The sequence below is a fragment of the Osmerus eperlanus genome, chromosome 8 (genome assembly GCF_963692335.1).
Source record: "Osmerus eperlanus chromosome 8, fOsmEpe2.1, whole genome shotgun sequence".
NCBI classification, from domain to species: Eukaryota; Metazoa; Chordata; class Actinopteri; order Osmeriformes; family Osmeridae; genus Osmerus; species Osmerus eperlanus.
Window position 1 is genome coordinate 4,794,576 of NC_085025.1, and position 24,521 is coordinate 4,819,096.

Sequence of the window (24,521 nt, forward strand, 5' to 3'; positions counted from 1 at the left end):
TACTGCTTCCGGTATACAGCAAAGACATCTCACAAACTATTCAGTAAAATGACAAAGAATAGTGTTGTTCACACTTCAAAAGAAAGCTTTAATTAGAAATAGTTATATACACACTGTAGAATTAAATTAAACTTTATACAAATATTAAAATACTATCTTCACACCCATTGCAATGTACAGAGAAAACCATAAACTGAAAGCATTGAAATGCAGAATCAAGACATGGACTTTTTTTCATTTTTTGTTATTTTCAGGGAAGCAGCACCGTACAACGGTGCTTAGGACGCAAAATTAGTTCAAAAGCTTTTTTTCCCACTCTGCATCCCTCAAATGCAACCACTGCAGCAAAACAAGGTAAGAAAATGTGAAATTGGTGGTGTTTTTAGGCGTTGCCATATCACAGTCGCAAGAGAAACCTCTGGGGGAGGGAAAAAAGAGATGGACAATCTTCGTGTCCAAAAATAAAAAAATAAAACATAAGACAGTTTATGCATAGAAAAAAAATATAAAGTAAGGCCATTGGGAACAGAGTAAAACGCGAGTCAATATCGTAAAGCAATATAGACAGAGGGATTTATGATTACAAACGAAATAAAAATATTTAGACGAACAGGTGTAAGGCAACATTCTCCGTTTGCGTTCACGTAGCCGTTGACGATGCACAAATAATTAACAGTCAAACGAAATGGGGAAACAGCCAGAGAAACGTTGCCTACTCAAAGTTATGACGAACGCACCCTCAACGTCATTTGTTTGCCACAGTGACAAGCGCCAAACTAATATAAACAAGCACAGGGTTTGCTACATCCATAACGCCATCCTCATTTTCTGATGCATGAAGAGAGGTTCCGTAAGCAGATGTGACATCAAATAAAACTGTCCTTGTTCAACGTTATAATAAAAGGGAGAGGAGGGAGGGAGGGTGGGTTAACAATATTCGCTTACTACAACCAGTTGCAGTAGTGTCAATGATAATGATGGTACAGATTTGTAGCTGAAAATCTTTTTTTTAGCTTTGTGTGTGTGAGGGGGGAGGGGGGGGGGGAAAGCGGCATTGAAGTTGGTGACTGTGCCAAACAACATGTTGCTGTGTGTGGAAAAAAAAAGACCCTTCCCTGATACGGAAACACCTGAAGGCGACGCAGCCCTCTTTGGTCGAAAAGTCGAGTTGTGTTCCTGCTGCCAGACAGCATGTCCAGGGAGAAGGCCAGATATACAACACAGTCCAGCAGTCCAGCCACACCCCCAGCGAGCATCCTCTCACAACGAGTATGTCTTGTGACAGAAATACAAGCGCTTCTTGTATCCCCGCGGTGATACGGGGGCGTGTGCTGGGCTGGCGCAGCCGCGGGGGGCTGCAGGCGTGCCCGCTCCACCCTGGTCTGCCCACATGCAGCAGGGAGAGGGGATCATGCTGGGTTAGGAGAGGCCTGTATGAGCCAGTGCTTAGTGAACATGCAGTATACAGGACTAGCACACAGACCCTGGGGAACACTCACACCTCAACACTCCTTCTGCTCTACCTCAACACTTGAGGAGCAAGATTCACCATCGGTATCATCACCATCACCATCATTAATCATCATTATCAATCATCATCATTAATCATCAATCATCAATCGGATAATGCATCGTCATTCTTGTCTTGCTAGTTGTGATTTGGAGATAAGCCTTAGTGAGTGCCTTTGTTCAGAGATGCACATGAAGTGTGTACGACGTACAGTGATACATAGCCTACAGTACAAAAAACCCCAAACAAACTTGACTCGAGTTATGTATGCTCATATACATATAGACTTTGATGCTCATATACATAACCACTTTAATGGCAGTCTGTCAAGAGGCCAGTCCTGTAGCTGTTGTCAAGCGGGCAGCAGCCCTGCTGACCTGTGGGAGGACGAGCCAGCATTACAGGCTACAGGGGGCAGAGAGAGAGGCCGGGGGGGAGGAGGGGGGGCCTGGACGTGGGCAGTAGATGTGGAGGACGAGCCAGCATTACAGGCTACAGGGGGCAGAGAGAGAGGCCGGGGGGGAGGAGGGGGGGCCTGGACGTGGGCAGTAGATGTGGAGGACTCGGGCGAAGGGGGGGTGGGGGTGACATAGTTGCTTTGCTGCGTTCAGAGGTCCCAGCTGAGGGGGCTGGAGGCCGGGGACAGCCGGCTTCCTTGTTGATACGGAGTGTGGCTGCTGGGGGTCGTAGTTCACAGGGGAGAGGAGGGGGGAGGAGCCACAGTCACACTATCAGCAGAGAGGAGGGGGAGGAGCCACAGTCACTATCAGCAGAGAGGAGGGAGACGCTGGAAGGGGCTTCAGGCTTCTTTCAACAGGGGAATATCTGCCGAGGAACAGAGGAGAGCACGTTATTGAAGGGTCGAGGTCTTGGCAGTGTTCAGCTACAGCACCCATGTTAGTTCTCAAGCACGCACGCACGCACGCACACAGATACACACACTGCACCTACCGTCAGAAAAGTCGTCCACAGAGGTGACGGAGAGCAGGCTGTGCTGGTCGCTGCTCTCCGAGTCCCTGCGGAGGGGCAGGGGCGTGGCACACGCCCCCCCAGGGTGGTCTGCCATCCAGGAGGAGGAGGAGGAGGAGGGGGGGGCCTGGTGGACCAGAACCGTCTCTGCGTGACAGGAGGAGGTGGAGGGAAGGCAGATTTCCGTGTCTTTGAGGGGAGCTCTGCTGGGGCCCTCCCCACCCTCGGCACCCTGGGGCCCCTCGGAGAGGACGATCTGGACCCGGGACTCCTGGGGAGGGGGCAGGGACGCCCCCCCGCCACTGCCGTACACGGCCTCCTCGTAGGAGGGGAGAGCCACCTGGACCCCCTCCACCACCATGGAGGCTGGCTGGCCCGACACACCTTGCTCCCTCCTGGACACAGCGGACAACGGAGAGAGGAAAAAGGAAGCGGGGGAGAGAAAAGGGAGATGTATTTTTTTAATTGCATGCCACACAGTATTAGCGGTGTTGTGATGGGAGCTGGCCCTCCCAGCAGAGGGGTGTCAGGGTGATTCGAGTTCAACGTCAAGCCCCTGATCACAGGCCGCCAAGCCTTCAGGCACATAACCTAATCAGCCCTGCTGCCAATCACCATTACATCTCTCTACTGACTGCTATTCACATGACTGTGGCAGGGAAACACACAGGAGTGGCTCTCAGCTGCTGAATCATTGTCCCAAGTTAGGAGCAGCACTTGTAAAACCTGTTGGCAAACCACTTCAAATATGTATTCTATACTAATAGAAGGAAGTTTTGAAGGCTCAGATTAGAATGCTGTTTAGTTGGCAGTGGATTGCCTGTATGTTGGTTTTGTGTGTGAGTGTATCTGAGTGAGTGTGTGTGTGTGTGTGTCTCACCTGCTGTGGTGGAAGGACTTGAGTTTGGGCTGCAGCAGAACAAACAGGACCACCAGCAGCAGGATGAGGGCTACGGAGCTGGCGGTGGACGCCACGATGGAGAGAGCAGGCATGGCCAGCGGAGACCGAGGCTCCTTGTCTGCAGACACACGGAGGGGTCAGAGGACAACACTCGTAGCTTCCCTCTCTCTCCCTCTCTCCCTCTCCCCCTCCCCCTCCTCCTCCTCCTCCTCCCTCTCTCTCTGCCCCCTCTCTCCCCCTCACCTTGGCTGAGGCGACAGCTGATCTGCATGGGGGCGTCCCAGTCCCCGTTCTGGCAGGTGAGGAACTTGTAGTCTCCCTTCAGGGCGTAGCCCTCGTCACAGAAGTACTCGATGACCGTCTTCTGGGAGAGCTGGTGGCATGGCGACGGGTGGCAGCGGTAGCCTCCGTTCTCCGGCTCGGTGGGGGGCATGCACACTGCGGAGAGGAAGACCCCTTCAGCTCAACCCAGCACCGGGGGGGGGGGGGGGGGGAGAGGGTGGAGCAGGGGGGGGGATCTTACCGTTGGTGCGGATGCAGCGGGGCGGCAGTTGGGACCAGGCCCCGGAGCTGGTGCAGGTGATGGAGGTGGGGCCGTCGGGGGCGTAGCCCGGCTCACAGCCGTACGTCAGCAGCGTGCCCGCGGGGAAGGAGCCCCGGTTAGCCTCCGTCAGGTTCATCAGGTCCCCATGCTGCACCCCGGCCGGCCGAGAACAGCCTGGACACACAGACAGAGAGGAGGGTTAGGACTGGGAGAGAGCGAGAGCGAGCGAGAGAGGAGGGCTAGGACTGGGAGAGAGGAGGGCTAGGACTGTGAGAGAGGAGGGTTAGGACTGGGAGAGAGGAGGGTTAGGACTGGGAGAGAGGAGGGTTAGGACTGGGAGAGAGGAGGGCTAGGACTGGGAGAGAGGAGGGCTAGGACTGGGAGAGAGGAGGGCTAGGACTGGGAGAGAGGAGGGTTAGGACTGGGAGAGAGGAGGGTTAGGACTGGGAGAGAGGAGGGTTAGGACTGGGAGAGAGGAGGGTTAGGAATGGGAGAGAGGAGGGTTAGGACTGGGAGAGAGGAGGGCTAGGACTGGGAGAGAGGAGGGTTAGGACTGGGAGAGAGGAGGGTTAGGACTGGGAGAGAGGAGGGTTAGGACTGGGAGAGAGGAGGGTTAGGACTGGGAGAGAGGAGGGTTAGGACTGGGAGAGAGGAGGGCTAGGACTGGGAGAGAGGAGGGTTAGGACTGGGAGAGAGGAGGGTTAGGACTGGGATGAGACAGCAGACAAGTAGTAAGGTAGGGGGAGGAGAGGGTGAACGAGAGAAGTACAACTCGTGAAGAGTAAGACAGGAAATGTTCCTGGAACACGTGCATGTGTGTGATGAAGTGAGCTAGAGTCATCTCCGATGTTCTCCATTAGCTCACCTCTGGTCTCCAATAACAAAGTGAGAGTGCTTCTGACAAAGGGCCTTGATTCGACTGGTTCAGCCCGAGCTGAATCCCAGAAGGTAAACACTTAACCCCTCCACAGAAGGAGGGTGAAGCGGAAAGCCCTCAGTCACCTGCAGCAGGATCCACTTTCCAATACTCCGTCTGCGACGTCACCATGTCACGCGTTTGTGTGCGTGTGCAACTCACACTATGAGGAAGTGCTGGTGCGTGCCAGAACACTCCCAGAGTCCACACACACACACACACACACACCCCCTTCTGCTGACGGCTACCATCAGGTGAGAAGAGAACCACCTCTGAAGGCTGCAGGTCTGAACTCCTCCAGTACAGCCAGGCCAGGAGAAGCAGGCATGCCTACTGCCTGTCAGAACCCCAGATCCATGACTCACTGGTGAGCCGGCACTCAGGGCAGGCAGACAGAGCCTCTGATGGTGTCCAGATCCCCTGCCCTGACCCCAGCCTTTCCAATGTTCCAGCCCAGTCCGGCCTGCTTGAGCAGTCTACAACGACACAACACACACACTGTGCGTGAGTCTGTGTTTCTGTGTGCATGCTTACGAGTGCCACTCTGCAAAAAAAATCTTTCAACTCTAATCACCAGGGGCAAGTGTGCCCCTAAGCTGTAATCAGGAGATTAACTGCAAACATGCTTATAGACCACACAGTCTTCGCCCTGTGGTGCTGTGAAGATTCGGGCCCCGAGAGCCTCAGTCTGCCAGAGGATGTAAAACAGTGTTCGTAGACTCTACAATATCCTGCTGTGAGCGTACTAGTACACACTCCAATGACCTGCATTAATCCCTTCCTCCTCCGACAACTGACACCTTGACCCAAGCCTCTTCCTCCATGATGCTGAAGTAGGGACGAGGTCTGGAGAGGTAAGGATAGGCCTGCGGGGGTCTGGAGGCTGATAATTGAGGAGGGTGTGCTGGGACCACGGCAGGAGACAAAGCGCCTGTGGTGCAGAGGACTGAGTAGAGCTGGAGGATAATAACCTTTAACAGACTGATAAACGATGTGCAAGTCAGAGGAGCCTCTAATGGCTGGCAGCTCAGTGTTAATATAATTCATAACCTCGCAGAGTGGCACTCTCTCTCCCCCTTTCTCACTTCACTGCTGCATGGCCCGGAGCTGGTAAACAAAGACAAGTCTGCTCAGAACAAGACCAACGAGTGCCGAGAAGGCAAATCAAAACGACCGCTGACGGTTATATCAGAGTGGAATCCTAAACCCTTGAACAAGGGCGGAGCTCCGGACAGAGGGAGAACGCAGGAGCACTGAAGCACGCGAGCCGCTCAGCACCCTCCATACTGAGAGCAGAGCCGCTCAGCACCCTCCATACTGAGAGCAGAGCCGCTCAGCACCCTCCATACTGAGAGCAGAGCCGCTCAGCACCCTCCATACTGAGAGCAGAGCCGCTCAGCACCCTCCATACTGAGAGCAGAGCCGCTCAGCACCCTCCATACTGAGAGCAGAGCCGCTCAGCACCCTCCATACTGAGAGCAGAGCCGCTCAGCACCCTCCATACTGAGAGCAGAGCCGCTCAGCACCCTCCATACTGAGAGCAGAGCCGCTCAGCACCCTCCATGTTGTCCTCCTCAGTCGAGGAGGACAACATGCCAGGAGGCAGGGAGGAGCAGAGGAGAGCTGAGGCAGGGAGGGGGAGGTGGGGAGAGGAGAGCTGAGGCAGGGAGGGGGAGGCAGGGAGAGGAGGAGAGCTGAGGCAGGGAAGAGCAGAGGGGGAAGTGGGGAGAGGAGAGGCAGGGAGGGGGGAGAAGAGGAGAGGAGGCTGAGGCAGGGAGGGGGAGGCGGGGAGAGGAGGAGAGCTGAGGCAGGGAGGAGCAGAGGGGGAGGTGGGGAGAGGAGGAGAGGCAGGGAGGGGGAGGTCGGGAGAGGAGGAGAGGAGAGCTGAGGCAGGGAGGGGGAGGTGGGGAGAGGAGGAGAGGGAGGTGGGGAGAGGAGGAGAGCTGAGGCAGGGAGGAGCAGAGGGGGAGGTGGGGAGAGGAGGAGAACTGAGGCAGGGAGGGGGAGGTGGGGAGAGGAGGAGAGCTGAGGCAGGGAGGGGGAGGTGGGGAGAGGAGGAGAGCTGAGGCAGGGAGGGGGAGGTGGGGAGAGGAGGAGAGCTGAGGCAGGGAGGGGGAGGTGGGGAGAGGAGGAGAGCTGAGGCAGGGAGGGGGAGGTGGGGAGAGGAGGAGAGCTGAGGCAGGGAGGGGGAGGTGGGGAGAGGAGGAGAGCTGAGGCAGGGAGGGGGAGGTGGGGACAGGCGGGCAGCAGGTTCTCAGAGCAGAGGCATGGACAGGTTGCGGCAGGTAGTCGAATGTTTCCAGGAGAGGTTCTGTACAACAACAACAATGGGTAGAACACACACACATACCATGGCAGAGGAGGGGCTGATGATTACAGCCAGAGTCAACAACAGTTTATTGTGTTAATGTAACTATGTGTGTTAAGGTAACTGTGTGTGTGTGTGTGTGTGTGTGAGAGAACAGTACCGAAAGTACAAAGTCACTCTTCACTGATTAACTCGTCCCCTTGCTGTCGGAAGGCGTTTACAGGAGCTGCAGGTAAGGATCTGTCTGACACAAAATGGCCACCGCATACAGCCGCATACGTCCACCAATGAAAACACTGCAGTGTTGCCTCTCTGAGTGCAGTTCCTGTCCCATGCCTGCAGACAGTAATGGATGACATTTCCAATGCAGCCACCATCATTGGGGCTCTAGTCATGCGGTTCCTCTGGCCCCTGTGGAGAGAGAACTGGGCAGGGGGGGCGTTCAAATCCCCTCAACTCTAAACTGTGCTCTCCAAATCTCCCACCCCATCTGTCGCCAACGACAACGGCCTAAGAAAGGGATCGGGAGGGTGTGTGTGTGTTGGGGGGGGGGGATCTCAGGCTGAGGCAAATTGAAATTGTAATTATTCTTCATTACAAGCAGGGAGAGATCCAAAGCAGATAAGATTATTCTACTGACGCCTTAAATCTGCAGCTGGTTAGAGGAGCTGTGGGACAATAGAGCGGGCAGAGGAGGGGATGGAGTGGAGATTAGGCCAGCAGGGATAAAGCCCTCTCTGCCTCTATCTGCTGGTAAATATGTGTTGGTTTCTTTGTTTGTCACCCTCTTAAGTCCATTGTTGTTGTTGTTGTTGTGTTGGGACAGAGGGTGTGTTTTGCTGTTCCGTCCCTCTCTGGAGAGCTAATCCCCAGGATGTGATCCTGTGGCTCATGGCAGGACACCAGGGGAGAGGCTGAGAGCTGGCCCTCCTCCAGACACTGGGGTGTGTGTGCGTGTGGTGTGTGCGTGTTACTGCATTTCCCTAGATCTCTCGTCCATGTCTCGCTGTAGCAACATAAAACGTAGCTAATCTGTTCTGTCCCCGACAGGAGAGCTAGCGCTAGCTCTCCTGATATCTGCATGTGTGATACTAGCCATCTCTGTTTCCTCTGTGTACCGCGTTGAACCGCCATGCTGAGACACACACACGGTGACACACACACACGGCTCATGTTTCTGTCCACTCAGAAGACAGCTGGGGTCTGCCTGAGTCATGAGAGAAGAAAATATATAGCTGCCTGTCTCCTGGAGAGGGTGAGGGAGAGGGAGAGAGAACAGAGAGAGATAGAGAGAGAACAAGCTGTACAGGTTCTTCATGACACTGCTTCGTCGACAGGACCGCAGGGAGAGGGCAGAGTGCTGTTGAGAGGAGAGAGTGGAAGTGAAGGAGAGAGGGAGAAGGAGTGAAGGAGAGGGGGAGAAGGAGTGAAGGAGAGGGGGAGAAGGAGAGAAGGAGAGGGGGAGAAGGAGTGAAGGAGAGGGGGAGAAGGAGTGAAGGAGAGGGGGAGAAGGAGTGAAGGAGAGGGGGAGAAGGAGTGAAGGAGAGGGGGAGAAGGAGAGGGGGAGAAGGAGAGGGGGAGAAGGAGTGAAGGAGAGGGGGAGAAGGAGAGGGGGAGAAGGAGAGGGGGAGAAGGAGAGGGGGAGAAGGAGTGAAGGAGAGGGGGAGAAGGAGTGAAGGAGAGGGGGAGAAGGAGAGGGGGAGAAGGAGAAGGAGAGGGGGAGAAGGAGAGGGGGAGAAGGAGTGAAGGAGAGGGGGAGAAGGAGAGGGGGAGAAGGAGTGAAGGAGAGGGGGAGAAGGAGAGGGGGAGAAGGAGTGAAGGAGAGGGGGAGAAGGAGAGGGGGAGAAGGAGTGAAGGAGAGGGGGAGAAGGAGTGAAGGAGAGGGGGAGAAGGAGAGGGGGAGAAGGAGAGGGGGAGAAGGAGAGGGGGAGAAGGAGTGAAGGAGAGGGGGAGAAGGAGAGGGGTAGAAGGAGTGAAGGAGAGGGGGAGAAGGAGAGGGGGAGAAGGAGTGAAGGAGAGGGGGAGAAGGAGAGGGGGAGAAGGAGTGAAGGAGAGGGGGAGAAGGAGTGAAGGAGAGGGGGAGAAGGAGTGAAGGAGAGGGGGAGAAGGAGTGAAGGAGAGGGAGTGAAGGAGAGGGGGAGAAGGAGTGAAGGAGAGGGGGAGAAGGAGTGAAGGAGAGGGGGAGAAGGAGTGAAGGAGAGGGAGTGAAGGAGAGGGGGAGAAGGAGAGGGGGAGTGTTTGAGGGGGAGAAGGGGAGTGTTTGAGGGGGAGGGGGAGAAGGGGAGTGTTTGAGGGGGAGGGGGAGAAGGGGAGTGTTTGAGGGGGAGAAGGAGAGGGGGAGTGTTTGAGGGGGAGAAGGAGAGGGGGAGTGTTTGAGGGGGAGAAGGAGAGGGGGAGTGTTTGAGGGGGAGAGGGGGAGTGTTTGAGGGGGAGAGGGGGAGTGTTTGAGGGGGAGAAGGAGAGGGGGAGTGTTTGAGGGGGAGAAGGAGAGAGGGAGTGTTTTAGGGGGAGAAGGAGAGAGGGAGTGTTTTAGGGGGAGAAGGAGAGGGGGAGTGTTTGAGGGGGAGAAGGAGAGAGGGAGTGTTTGAGGGGGAGAAGGAGAGGGGGAGTGTTTGAGGGGGAGAAGGAGAGAGGGAGTGTTTGACGGGGAGAAGGAGAGAGGGAGTGTTTGAGGGGGAGAAGGAGAGGGGGAGTGTTTGAGGGGGAGAAGGAGAGGGGGAGTGTTTGAGGGGGAGAAGGAGAGAGTGAGTGTTTGAGGGGGAGAAGGAGAGGGGGAGTGTTTGAGGGGGAGAAGGAGAGAGTGAGTGTTTGAGGGGGAGAAGGAGAGGGGGAGTGTTTGAGGGGGAGAAGGAGAGGGGGAGTGTTTGAGGGGGAGAAGGAGAGAGTGAGTGTTTTAGGGGGAGAAGGAGAGGGGGAGTGTTTGAGGGGGAGAAGGAGAGAGGGAGTGTTTGAGGGGGAGAAGGAGAGGGGGAGAAGGAGAGAGGGAGTGTTTTAGGGGGAGAAAGAGAGGGGGAGTGTTTGAGGGGGAGAAGGAGAGAGGGAGTGTTTGAGGGGGAGAAGGAGAGAGGGAGTGTTTGAGGGGGAGAAGGAGAGGGGGAGTGTTTGAGGGGGAGAAGGAGAGAGTGAGTGTTTGAGGGGGAGAAGGAGAGGGGGAGTGTTTGAGGGGGAGAAGGAGAGAGTGAGTGTTTGAGGGGGAGAAGGAGAGAGTGAGTGTTTGAGGGGGAGAGGGGGAGTGTTTGAGGGGGAGAGGCAGCAGGATTGTAAGCACATGCCTGAGCACACAGATAAAGGCTGCCATGATGCGTGTTACAGAATGGCTAAATGGTGTCGCACACGCTGTGTAATACACTGCAGTTTGAAACAGACAGGTTGGAAAAATAGTTGTTTAACCTAAAACCTGATGGTTTACACGCACACACGTCTAAACACTTGAAGACAGTGCTCAACCGGAGCAAAAGGCTACACAAGGAACAACCCACGCATGCATTCCACAAGACTCAGGCTTCCTGTAGGCTTGCTCACTGTAACAACAGGCATCACATCCCCACTCTGATCCTGACGCTGACCATAACTATATAAAGTCCGAGAACTGTGGGATATTCCTGACACACACAGACTTCCTGAAACTCAGCCAATGCAAACCACTTCCCCAAACACTCCAGCCCCACCTCTACCCCTCCTTCTCTCCCTCCCTCTTCTCTCTATACCCCCCTCTCCCTCTTGCCGTCTCTCCCATGCACCAGCAGACACACACATTACATTACATGTAGTCATTTAGCGACTTAAGTAAGTACAGGGACATTCCCCCTGAGGCAAGTAGGGTGAAGTGCCTTGCCCAAGGACACAACGTCATTTGGCACGGCCGGGAATCGAACCAACAACCTTCTGATTAATAGCCCGACTCCCTAACCGCTCAGCCATCTGACTCACTCCTCACACACAGTTTCCAAACAGACACTAACACTAGCCCCCCCCCCACTCCAACGCCCTTCCTGAATGCCTGAATGCTTGAAACGAAAGGCCACGTGTACTGGTGTTAGAGCTGTTCTGCTGTGTAGCCAAGGGCACAGTCACAGATGTCAGAAGCCCGCCCCTGAATAGGACATACACATCCACACATCTATGGGGGTGAATATGCATGAGAGGCCAAATGGGGCCTCTATTGTCTGACCCGTGGCCCTGACACACACACACAGCCCCAGTAGTAGCAGATGGATGGACGTTGGATGAGGGGGGCAGGGGAACCCCCTTCTGTCTCCCTCTCTCTTTCTCCCTCTCTCCCCTTCTCCCTCTCTTTCCTGTAGACAGCTGGGAGGCAGACATTCCTTCCTCTCAGCTTTCAGAGCAAAACAAAGAGATCAGTCGGTTAGACCCCCCTTCCGCGCACACACACACACACACACACACACACACACGCACAATTTACATTACACACCATCAGCAAACTGCTAATCACATTATTTTCTAAGCATAGTGTTTCCTAAAAAGAACAGCAACAGTGAACATTGAAGATGATTCTAGACAGGGGTCTTCCCATGACATTTGGTGTACGTGTCTTAGATCCATCGTTGTGTGTGTGTATATGTGTGTGTGTGTTGACATTCGAGGGGTATCCTGTGGGCTCTCCAGGTGGTCCAAACTGGGTTCTCCGTCTCTCGTTCCCCTATCCTCCCTCTCTCTCACCCACTCCTCTCTCTCTCTCTCTCCCTCCCTCCCTCCCTCTCTCTCTCTCTCTCCTCCCTCTCTCTCCCTCCCTCTCTCCCCTCCTTCTCTCTCTCTCCCTCCCTCTCTCTCTCTCTCATGATAAGGCCCATGGGGAGGGGGGAGGGAGTTGACAAACATGACAAATGTCACCTCCCAGCATTGGAGCAGCCGCCCCGTGAACTTGTCCACCTTGCTCCGGTGCCCAGTACGGCTGGGCCTGATGTCACGGCCAGAGATAGCGCCTGAAACTTAAGGAGGAAGTCTGCCTGTGTGTGTTAAACACTTTTGTGCAAGATGGGGAGGATATGAGACACACACATTACACCTCCATCCCTCTTTTTTTTTTTTTTCCTCGATTTGAATACAACCAGGAAAGAGGACGACACAGACGGTGAATACACGAGTCCCAAACCCACATCCCTGTCCTTGTGCAGCTTGCCCTGCTGGATTCTCAACCAGGTCAGGTATTGGTGAGAACACAGAGCTACTGTCCCATGTACAGATGGCCTGTGGATGACGGGGGTTCGCGTGGAGCCATGCCAGCTACTCTGTCAGCACGGGAGCGACACGAGGCAGGCTTCTGAAGGCCTGTCAGGCAGCAGGAGGCCCGGGTTGTTGCTGTGCTGCTGACTGGAGGACTGGCCTGTACTGGACTGAAGGGCCCAGATTGTTGCTGTGCTGCCGGCTGTGAGTCAGTCTCTGGAGAAGACAGGCTGCAATTCCTTTCCCAAGAACATGAACAAGCCTGCACATGCCCAGCCCAACCCTTACCGCCAGTCTGGTTAGGGGAGTGCGTCTTTACATTTAGTCATTTAGCAGACGCTCTTATCCAGAGCGACTTACAGTAAGTACAGGGACATTCCCCCCGAGGCAAGTAGGGTGAAGTGCCTTGCCCAAGGACACAACGTCAGTTGGCATGACCGGGAATCGAACTGGCAACCTTCGGATTACTAGCCCGATTTTTTACTACCGTCTTTACCCTCCTGCTCTGTGTGTGTGTGTGTACATACGATAACTTTGTCTTAATTTGATTGACTCAGATCGCCTGACAGACCTACAGAATTCTGTCCACACGATGCTTTCATGTGGATAGGTCATGTCGAGGCTGCGTGTGTGTGATGTGTGATTGAGGGAGTGTCCGTTTGATCACTGCAATCGAAACATCTGCAGAAAAATGCTAGTTACTCGTTGATAAGGACTTGAGTGTCTGTGAATGAGTGTGTGGGTGACTAACGAAAAAAGAGGCTTTGCTTCAAGGGGAGAGAAAGGGGAAAAAAGATTGTTCTAGGAGAAAGAAGAGCGACAGAAGAGTCTAGAGGTTATATTTAGCAGCTAATTAACCGGAGTGATTCTGTCCTCTTCTCATTCTGCTGGTCTCAACATGAGGCTCTTAGGGAATCATTATGCTTCAGAAATCCACACAGACTGTTCAGTCCTGAACTCTGGTCTGCGCTCGCGTTCATAAACAAGCTAGGATGTGTCTCACGAAGTCCAGCTTTCCGATATGTCCCGGAACGAATTAGGTACCTGCGCACGTACCTGATCGCAGCAGTTCCTCCTGACTCTCTGCTCGGACTTTAACTAACCTTCCACCAAACACTGCCTGTCAACCCTGAACCCACCAAACAGTGCCTGTCAACCCTGAACCCACCACACAGTGCTTGTCAACCCTGAACCCACCACACAGTGCCTGTCAACCCTGAACCCACCACACAGGGCCTGTCAACCCTGAACCCACCACACAGTGCTTGTCAACCCTGAACCCACCACACAGTGCTTGTCAACCCTGAACCCACCACACAGTGCCTGTCAACCCTGAACCCACCACACAGTGCTTGTCAACCCTGAACCCACCACACAGGGCCTGTCAACCCTGAACCCACCACACAGTGCCTGTCAACCCTGAACCCACCACACGTGTCTGATCAGAGAAGTAAAACAAGATGGCGCATTCTTCATCATCACAGTGAGAGAGAGAGAGAGCTCAAGTTCTCTCTCTCCTGCAGTGTCTGCCTGCATTGCAGTGCCCTTTTTCTGCACCAGGTCATTTGTAGGCCCTTTGTAGCCTTGATTGGCTGTGAGACAAAGACATTCCCAGGAAGCAGAGTGGCTGGGTAGCTCCCTGAGGTGATAAACACACACCAGGTAATGGCAGCACAAGACAGATCTATTTTGCTCCAGACTGATTCTAATGGCTGTGGTCTCACCTGCTCTCCTGTCCGAGAGCAGAAAGAAAAGAGAGAGAGAGAGAAAGGGAGATCACAGACATCATGCTGGGTTCAAGACCACACACACACACACACACCACACACACACACACACACACACACACTAATGATGTAGCTAGAGCAGCGTGGAGCTGCAGCTTTGTGTGGTTTCGGGCCGAGGCAACACACCAACACTCCTCTAAAAGCCCTCTTTGTTCTCACGTTTCAGAAGCAGCCAGCAGCCTGGTCCACATCTTCTCCCTGTCCGCAGGACGCATGGCCGCCGGCTTTCTAGGGGGCTGCTCAGAACAGGCAAAATAAATAAATAAATACGCCCTCTGCTCTACAAAACCCCAGCCTATCGAGCAAACTTCCTGTGAGAGAACAAGCTTCACCACAGTGTGTGGGTTTCCTCTGAGCTTAGATAGTGTGTGAATGTGTGCGTGAGTGAGTGAGTGTGTGTGTGTGTGTGTGTGAGAGAGAGAGAGAATACAACAGCAGCCACCACTTTCACAGCCTTTGCTCCAGTAAACGATCCCAGAAGTAGGGCAAGGCTCGTCCTGACATTTTCCTTTGTGGTCATAGCCCTGACGTAAGACGAGCAGCCCAGTCTTTCATTACTGACAAGGGACTTCTATTTTGCGACCAGACTGTCAAGGAAATATGCCCTCACACCCTCTGGTTAGTCAAACAAAGGTGAAGACCAAACGTCACCACAACAAACGACTCGGCTTGCGTGATAGTCGTCAGGAACGAGTGAGTGCTCGTTGTTGGTTTGAAAAAGAACTGAAGGAAGTGAAGCCAAGTGTCATCAGAACAAAACTGTCTTTGATACATGGGAAACATCTCCTGCAGCTCACTCTGCCCTCTTCCCCTCTCCTGCTAATCCTCCATCTCCCCTTTACTTTGTTTAGTACACAGCAGTTTCCTGTTCTCACAGTGACACACACACACACACACACACAGTGAGTGGGTCTGTTTGAGATCACTGACGAACACGGTTCTCTCCAGCAGTATTTCCTGTGCCAGTCGGTGTGAGCTGTATCAGGGACACGCCGTTTAAGTTCTGTTTGTGAGCGTACACACACACATTGATTTTCAACCCCAGGTTCCTAGTGACGTCAGGCTGTTATCAGCAGTTAAGTGTTACTAATACCTTGAGGAACTGAAATCTCTCTCCCATCTTCCTGTCTGGGCACATTGCCTCTTCATGAGACACTCAGAGCTAATGCTCTGCTAATACTAATACCGTGTCTTCAGTGGTTATTTAGTTCTAGTTTTTCATCCCTCTCAAGAGGTTTTGGAAAATGTCCCCCTTGTCTTCTGAGGGTTCAGGTGCTGATCTGTTTGAGAGAACACACACACACACGATCATTTGAACCAGAAGAACACAGTGTAACTGGTTGTGTGTTTTAAAAAAGGGAAGTCCCAGACCGGTTGACTTCTCAGATGTACATTTGTAGTACAGAGGCTAGACCTGTTAGCAGCGTCTAGTTACAGAACGGTTCCTGTTTCACAACGCCCTCTGCTAGCGGCTGGAGCCCAGTTTTGCGCTGCATTAACGCACAAGTGTTCCTTCTGGTGTTCATGACCTGTCTGAGCCTCAGTGTCAGGAGTGATGGAATTGGACCATTTCATATTCATAGAAATTTCCAGAACAATCTCCACCCCTCTTTATGACCTGGGATTATCCGTTTGAATTATGCATGGGCAAAAGAGCGGGGGGAAGCAACCCTGCTCAAGATCACCGGGAACAGAGTCTCCATACAGACAATGATGTGCTCCTCATCAGGGATGGCAGGGGGTGTCGCCATATCTATCCTCCCTGCTTGGGCCGCTGTCAGGGGGGTGGGAAGGAGCACACACACACAAATACAATAACACACACACGACTAGCATCTTGATGGAGAAAATGAGGAATGCGCACAACACACAGAGACTGTACACGCTGCACGTGGCCAGGCAACCGAGGACACGGTCCTCACGCAACCTAGCACCAGTGCTGCCTGTGGACGGAGGGGGAGCGAGTGTGTGAGAAAGAGACAGAGACAGAGAGAGAGAGGGAGAGAGGAGAGAGAGGGAGAGAGAGGGAGGGAGAAAGAGAGAGAGAGAGAGACAAGGGGAGAGGGAGAGAGAGGGGGAGAGGGAGAGATGGAACGTGAGCGTGAAGCGAGTCCTGCTAAGCTCTGTGACTCAAGCGTTACGTAAGGACCATACGGGAGAAGACTCGGTACAGTCAGAACCCACTGTAGCCACGCACACACACACACACACACAGAGGAAAGAGAGAGTTGTGAAAGCGCTTGAGGTGTGTTATTTTCAGGGGTTCGCATTAAAAAGGAAAATCAATTAAAGCTTTGAAAAACACCCTAGGCCGCTATCGCACGACACACCCTTCTGAACACCCCCCCCCCCCCACACACACACACACACACACACCTCGTGTCCGTCTGCTTGCCTCGGCAAGGACATCTGGCAGCATTCACAAGCTGGCTGTGTGGAGTGTGTGTGTGTGCGTGCACACATGTGTGTGTGTGGGGGAGGGGTCTGAAACAGCAGAGGAGAGACTGAAGGAGAGAAAGGAAAACTGGCACCAATGACGGAGTTCAAACAGTAGGTCTACACATCACCAGTCCTGTACTCTTCTATGGGAAAAAGGGAAAAATACAAGTTTTTCTTTATACTTAATTATCCTTAATCTAAATTAAAAAAGACACAGATTAACAGGTTTGGTTTCTCATATACTGCTAGGATGTAGCAGAGACGAGAGCAGGGCGTTATGGAAGCCTTGTGACATGACCGTGACTGAGGAGCTACTGTCTCCTCAAGTCAATAACTCACCACGTACCAAGTTTGTGGTTCATTATTGGTGTGAATGGACTCCAAGGACTGATTGCTTATTGGGCAGGTTGTGAAAGCAGAAACCTGACCACCGTCCCAGGAGGAAATAAAATCTAATCCAAACTAACTGACCATACCAAATGCAAACACAACCTCAATCAATTTTGAGAGGAGGAGAGAGAGAGAAAGAGTTAGGTACAGTATGTTGTGTGTGTTTGGGTCTTTTCTTACCTGACGCATGGACATGTGGCACCAGGGTGATGAGGAGGAGGAGGAGGGTGGAGGCAGCCAGTCTGAGGGCTGACGAAGAGGAGGATGCTAAAGAGAGGGCTCTCGTCTCGCAAGCTACCATTCCATCGCTCATCTTTTCCTCCCGCGACCAGCTCGAGTCCTCTACAGATTAACCTGCGGAGGGAGATTACTATCAACATTCAACAAGGATTACATAACTCACATAGACACTGCGAACAAAAGAGGAGAGAGAAAGAAGGGAGGGAGACTGAGTGAATGTGTGTGTCAGTTACACACAATGTCACTGTGAGCGTCCTGATCCAGTTGGACGGGCGGCTGCTGCAGTCTAGTGGATGACAGTGTAGCGATCTCTTTGCCTGTGATGAGAAGCTTACTTGGGTTCAGGCAGAGGTCCACCACGACCCCCAGGCCAGACATCCGAACAGGGAACATCACACTGAGACCCACCAAGTCCAGCACCTTCGGCATGCTACTTCCTCTGATCCCATCCTCTGTGGATCTGTCATAACATCCATATCACTGACCAAACAAAGCAGATATTACACACCATGGATGCCGCCGCGGGGAGATCAGCTCACGCTGAGATGCAGAGGAAAAGTGGCCATGAGAACCGGAGAACGGGGGGGGGGGGATATAAACTAGTAGAAAAACAGTGCGGGGAGCAGAGAGGACCCACAGAGAGAGAGGAGGAGGAGGAAGAATCCTGTATCCCAGGCTAGGACTCAGAGGGGAAATGAACAATTGGGTTTTCCAGAAACATCTGGGAGGACAGAGAGGGTGGGAGAGGGAGGGAGAAAGATCCGAAGACTTACAGTCAAGCCCCCCCCCCTCCCTCACACACACACACACACCACCCTCCACTTCCCCACACCGCCATCTCTCTGATAGCAACAGAGCATGAAAAGCACAGTGCTAAGCAAACTGCCTTCAGCCCCGACAAAACTCTGCTCACTTCCCAAAACTGACAAGGAGCGGGGGGGGGGGGGGGGGGGGGGTGTTTGTGGTGATAAGAAACACAGGATCATTAGACAAATGAGATCCAGGTGCAAAGGCTTGATTGCTTAGCGAGAGCTGGTGATGAATTAGTCAGCAGTAGCAGGCTGGATCAACTGTAGGCGAGCCCCAGGAGGTAGCCTGGGTCCAGCACAGCTAGGCAGAGGAGGCAGGAGCCTGGCTGAGGCCTTTCTGCAGTATAGCAGCTGAATCGTTATTTCATTTTTCTAATTCTGAATCAAGCTATTTTCTTCAGCCCTGCCACACACTTGCGTAGGCCCTCACCTCACACACACACAGTATATTGCAGACCCACTTCATGATCACCTAGCAGAGGTTTTTCTTTACGGGAGCTGCAATCACTTAGCAGCAGGATTCATGGAACGCAGTACCCAGTCACCTTTCCGCTCCCCGGCGTGAGGAGAGACGAGCGCCTGCAGCCAGCCAGCCGGCAGGCTGCTGCTGGGAGAGTGACGCAGGGCGAGGCGTTTGGCAGGACGGCCAGGGCGGCGCCGCGTGCCAACGGGTGGAGCGCCACAGAGGGCACCAGACGCTTGACCAACAGACACAATTACAAGCCCCCCCCCTTGTCGCCATGACAACGCGGCGTATGACGGCAGGCGCCGCAGGCCTCCGATAACGCAGATGGATCTAGGGTTGACTTCCTCCGGTTCGATGGTTAACGTCCCTCCAACAACAAAGTACAAATCAACGACAAGAAAAGCTCAAATGCTCTAAAAACACCTCAGGGATTTTAAACGGTGATTGGAGCAGTGTGAAATTGTGAAATTGTGCACAATAAAACAGTGTTGATCAATCTAAAATGGACGGCCGAGGCAGGGCTATATCTTTTATTAGTGCACAAAGTCTTTTGACCTTAGTTCTGACTAGATTACTGGCCTATTGTTCAGCTTCTGCATTAGTGATGGTTAAGACAGACAGAATTGAATAAACTAATGGCAGGCTGGTAACATGTCAACAACAGCACAGTTCTTAATCTGTATCCCACTGGGACACTTACAACAGCCTAGCATTCAAACAACCTAGGCTGTAATCAAATCATGGGAATTACCTCCTAGCTGGAAAATGTTCCTACTCAAGAGCTCAAACAAACTGAAAAAAAAAAGTCTAAAGGTCCTTTGACCAGGAAGTTACGTGGAGGATTGTTCGGAAATTAAAGAGATCGACGGATCTAGAGGTGATTTCTTATTCAGAACCAGAAGGAATCCTGGCAATGGGGATGCTCTTGCATGTTGTTTTGGTGTCTTGTGGTTGAAGAGAACAACAAGTGCCAAAAACGACCCTTCCCACATTTAATTGCAGATTTTAAAATAATCTCCATCTGGACCAAGTTCAGAATATGTTTGAAGTAAAGACATCTCTAGTGCCCCATCATATCTAGCCTATCTGAGATCAGCCAACATCTTATATTGGTATAACATGAGCCAAAACAACAAAAACAACTTAAGAGTCAAAATCATCTTGTTTACCATGGAAATAAACTTTGTAATACAGCCAGTAGATTTGACAACATCTCTCTTAAGACAATGCTCTCAACTTCTTAAAGGGAAGTGGAGGAGAGGAGGGGCAAGGACTTGGATCAGCTAGGGAAAGAAATATGCAACTCCCACTAGATCCACCAGCCAGCAAGCCAGCTAGACATCCAGCCAGCCATGCAGCCAGCCAGCCATGCAGCCAGCCAGCCATGCAGCCAGCCAGCCATGCAGCCAGCCAGCCAGCCAGCCATGCAGCCAGCCAGCCACTGCAGTTTGTCAGCTGCTCAGGGCTGCTGGAGCTCAAAGGGAGTTGGGGAGAGCAGGCGTACATGTGCATGGGAACAGAGGGGTCTCAGTGTGCCAGGGAACCGCCGTGAAGAGATTGCCATCTGATAGGCCTGTGCTGCTAATGCCTTCAGCTTCTGGTGGGGGAGCCGGCCTGGGGTGGAGTGGGGCTGGGGCTGAAGGGAGGCTGGGGCTGAAGGGAGGCTGGGGCTGAAGGGAGGCTGGGGCTGAAGGGAGGCTGGGGCTGAAGGGAGGCTGGGGCTGAAGGGAGGCTTGGGCTGAAGGGAGGCTGGGGCTGGGATAGTGTTGTAGAGGGAGCGAGGTTGGGAAGAGGGCCTAGAGGGGCAACGCATAGTAGCACAAAAAGGCCCTTTGTTACGAAGCATTATAGTGTTAAACCCTACAGGGGCATCCCTCTGAGCTGCTACTGAGGGAGAGAGATTGCAAAACAGAAAACAGTGAGAGACACAGATCCCCAGTGCTGAGAGTTCAGCTATGCTATAAAGTCAAGTCCTGCAAGGATAACTCTCACATGGCCATGAAGCTACCCTTATTCACTAAGATATATCACTGAATTCCGTCAGTGGTACAGTGTTAACGGAATCGTTTTGAAAGTAGGATACGGGATATAAGGGTAGCCTATTTCCCTAATTTAATTATTGTCAATGTCGTCTTTATCGACAATGCAAAGTAAAATCATTATTTAAATGTATGGAACTTCAACCCAGCCTAGAGACTAGTTCAGTTCTGGGGAATTTAAGTACTGTAGCCTGCATGTTAAGTCATGTTCCAGCCCACCTTAGTAAGCTATAGGAAAACTACCATAACTACTGACAAAAAAGGACTAAATGTGTACTAACATTGTCTATCACACGATATTAGAGAAGACCTATATAAACTATACGTTGTCTAGACTGGTACAAATGTAAATAGCAAATGCCATCACAGCACCAAATGCTGACCGTCACACGCGCCGACACGTGCAACTGTTCAGCGAGCTATTTAAACAAAGAGTGCAAGACTGTCTGACTGTACATACACACAGCCTTAACGCCACTGGATGACAAAAAGGAAACGGTCAAATAGCAGCCTATCTGTAGTAATATGGCTGAGGGAATTACTTTCTCATTACACACGGGGTAAAAGTGCATATAATAATTACTAATAGGTGACACTACGATTTATCGGTAAACATTCCAATATCGCAAAAAAAATTCAATTGCGTGGAATACGTAGTGGGCCTGTTGCAACACAGTTCATACGATGCGACGACTCACATGAAAATATACAACTATCTACTGTGTAATGTTGATAGTTGTATAGCAAATATGCCTACAGTATGCTACTGTTTTACGTTTATTGTTACATTAACGACCTTGTAGAATCCAGGACTGAAAGACTGAAGGCTACATTGTACTAGTCACGGACGGAGACGATAAGCTACTAGACAGTCGGTTTCAGAAAAGTATTGATAGTCTAAGCTACAAGCTAGATTCTGACCAATCTTCCTCAGTCAGCATTACAATTTGAACCTGTTTCATAAAGATAAAAAGGGGCCCAAGGACACAGAGGCAGGATACTTCACTCACTGACAAGCCTACCCTTCCCTGCCAAAGCTACTGAGCTAGTGTCGGTGTAGTTCTGCTTGGCTTGCAAAAATATAGACTTACCAATGTAAAGGCAGCCAGCAAGCCCTCCCCTTGTTGCTCACTTTCGGAACATTAACGCGAATGTTTAGAAATTCAGACGATATACAGTTTGTGATAATTTTGTAGCGGTTCGACGTCTGTCAGCGCTGTTGTTCTCTTCCCCAGCTTGCCAGTTCTTTATTTGAGGTAAGCGGAAACACTGAGTGAATTCTACCAGCTGCCTCGCTTTCGGACGGTCTCCATGGAAACTATGGATCAGTCTCGATTGTTGTAATTCCGACCTTGACTTGTCTCCTTCACGTCTGTACGGCCTCCTTCATTGGACGAAATTTGTCACAGGTTCCGCCCTCTGCCGTTTCCTCGAATAAAACGAAGTTGTTTTTTAATGTCAACGGGACTGCACATAGGAATAGACACTGAGGACAATAAAACCTGAAGGTGGCAGTAATGCAACTATATGTGATTAACTCAAAAGAAGAAGAATCCAACGAAGTGGACGCAAACTATCTTAACAACTTCACAAATGCAATTTCAGAGCGCTTTACGTTTACTGAAAGTGACATCTAGAGCGTTTTCACTAATAGCAATGCGTTCGACATCACATCAAGTATGCATACAACTTCTTCCAGGCCCTGGCTCTTTCTTTGACGAGGCTGTGCAGGTGAAAGTGGAGGGACTTGCACCACAACAGCAAGTGGAGTTGAGATCAAGGTTGACTGACCACAAAGGGGTCGTCTTCAAAGCGTCTTCAGTGTACATTGCAGATGCAACCGGGCAGGTGGATGTATGTACCTCCCCTTCCTTGAGCGGGACCTACACCGGTGTCGAGCCTATGGGTTTGTTTTGGTCCATGGCGCCCGAGACCCCGCACAAAAAAGTGTTTATTAAGACTGCGTCGAGTCCGATACTTGTCAACATAGACGCCCTCAGCAATACTGGTGAAGTATTGGCTTCAGAGACTAGCGAAAGGCAGTTCATGATAGAGGGCATGCGTAGGATACCACTGAAGGAGGACAAAGTTCGAGGAGTCCTGTTTCTGCCACCGGGTAAGGCTGTGTACAAGTAGCCCCCTAACCCACATAAAACATTTAGTATGCATAGTAACAACAGTTTTTTCAACAACTATTGTCTTCTTTCCTTTCCTTCTTTCCTCTCTCTCTCTCTCTCTCTCTCTCTCTCTCTCTCTCTCTCTCTCTCTCTCTCTCTCTCTCTCTCTCTCTCTCTCTCTCTCCCCCCCCCCCCCCTTTCAGGCGAGGGTCCCTTCCCAGGAGTTGTGGATATATACACACTGGGTGGTGGTCCGTGTGAAGCACGAGCCAGTCTGCTGGCAAACAAAGGCTTTGCGGTTCTGGCCCTGGCATATTATGGATATGAAGACCTGCCCAAAATTATACCCAAGAAATTTGACCTGGAATACTTTGAAGCAGCAGTAGCTTTCCTTGGAGGACATCCACTGGTTAGTTCAGTACATACCATGACTAGTTTCCCTAGAAAGACATTTTTCAAAGCTGTGTTTTTTGATTCCTACTTCTATTTTGTCTAAACAATGCTGCTCTCTAGTGGTGGGTTTGTTTTTCACAAAATCAACTTTCTGTTTGTTTAGGTCCAAGGTCCTGGAATAGGTGTCATTTCAATCTCCAAAAGTGGAGATTTGGCACTGTCAATGGCATCTTTTCTGTCTAGGATCTCAGCAACAGTATCTATCAATGGCTGCAATTCACCTGTCTTGTCCTCATTGCATTACAAAGACATCATCATCCCTTACTTGGCACCTGTGTTTGAGAACATCACCGTCACACCATCTGGTATTATTGACATCCGCGATGCCCTTCCAGACCCCATGGCGACAGAGAAGACCCGGAAGTCTGTGATCCCTGTAGAACGTGCCAGTTGCCAGTTCCTCATTGTTGCCTCAGAAGATGACAGGAACTGGAACAGCTGTCTCTTCGCAGAGCAGTCTGCAGCGAGACTGAGAGACTGCAAAAAAGATAACTTTGAGTTGGTGAGGTATCCCAATGCAGGGCATTTCCTGGAGGTGCCCTTCATGCCCCATTGCCCATCTGCCTTCCATGCTGCAGTGGGTAAAGATGTGATGTTTGGGGGGCAAACAAAAGCTCATTCAGAGGCACAGTTGGACCTGTGGAGCAGAGTCCAGAAGTTCTTCAGGAAGCATCTAGAAAACCAGACACACAGCCAGAAAGCTATGCTATAACACATAAGTGCTATAATACATATGTGCCTTTGCAAACATGAGCATAAACAACATAACTAGTCACAGCACTGTCAGTAACATCTTTTAAAATGCTTGGCACAATATCTAGCAAGCTAATGAGTATGTTTTAGGCAGATGATGTGGGGGAAAAATCAATTATGGAAACACCATTTAAATGAAGCTTCATGAATTCACAAGGCGAGGTGAGTGTCTCTTAACCTGAACGAACACCTCCATGGATAAGAGGCAGAGGGAGTCTAGGTGAAGGCTCTTTTATCATACAAGTGGACAGCCTTTGGAGAGTATGCAATGGTTCTCAAACCATTCTGTGGTAGCTGTAGATCTAAGAACTTCAGTCTGACAATTTAATGAGCCATTGATTTATTTCCAACTGACTCACCACTAAAATATCAGAGAACATTAAAGTTTTTTTGTAACAAAAAGGTTTTATCGTTGTGTTGTATTACTTTTCCTCAGTTATTGTGTGTCAAACCTGGAATTGACTAACTTTTCAAAAGAAATTAACATAAAGGTATAACAATTCAAATAAAAGTATGCACTTACCCCCAAAACATATAGTATAGACATTGAAATGGTTTGAAATAAATATTGTTTGTAATCTAAAAGTAAAGTTGAATCACAATAGTCTCAGAGAATTGTTTTGAATTAGGGGTTCACATATTGGACCAGGATTGTAACCTGACCTGTCATAGGGAGAAAATTCATCTTACCCA

General features: G+C 51.4%; 2 protein-coding genes across 2 annotated transcripts; one reads left to right on the plus strand and one right to left on the minus strand.

The window, feature by feature from the left end:
• Nucleotides 1–62: 62 nt before the first annotated feature.
• susd6 (sushi domain containing 6) lies at nt 63–21,871 on the minus strand. Its single transcript, XM_062466922.1, has 7 exons — nt 21,597–21,871; nt 17,132–17,305; nt 3,904–4,098; nt 3,624–3,818; nt 3,360–3,498; nt 2,462–2,874; nt 63–2,335 (listed from the first exon to the last, which is right to left on the minus strand). The coding sequence occupies exons 2-7, from the start codon at nt 17,262–17,264 to the stop codon at nt 2,310–2,312; spliced, it is 1,101 nt and encodes a 366-aa protein (XP_062322906.1). The 5' UTR covers nt 17,265–17,305; nt 21,597–21,871; the 3' UTR covers nt 63–2,309.
• Nucleotides 21,872–21,994: 123 nt separating this feature from the next.
• On the plus strand, nt 21,995–24,453 carry acot20 (acyl-CoA thioesterase 20). The gene is made up of 3 exons (XM_062466921.1): nt 21,995–22,621; nt 22,826–23,031; nt 23,179–24,453. The coding sequence occupies exons 1-3, from the start codon at nt 22,099–22,101 to the stop codon at nt 23,785–23,787; spliced, it is 1,338 nt and encodes a 445-aa protein (XP_062322905.1). The 5' UTR covers nt 21,995–22,098; the 3' UTR covers nt 23,788–24,453.
• Nucleotides 24,454–24,521: the final 68 nt, after the last annotated feature.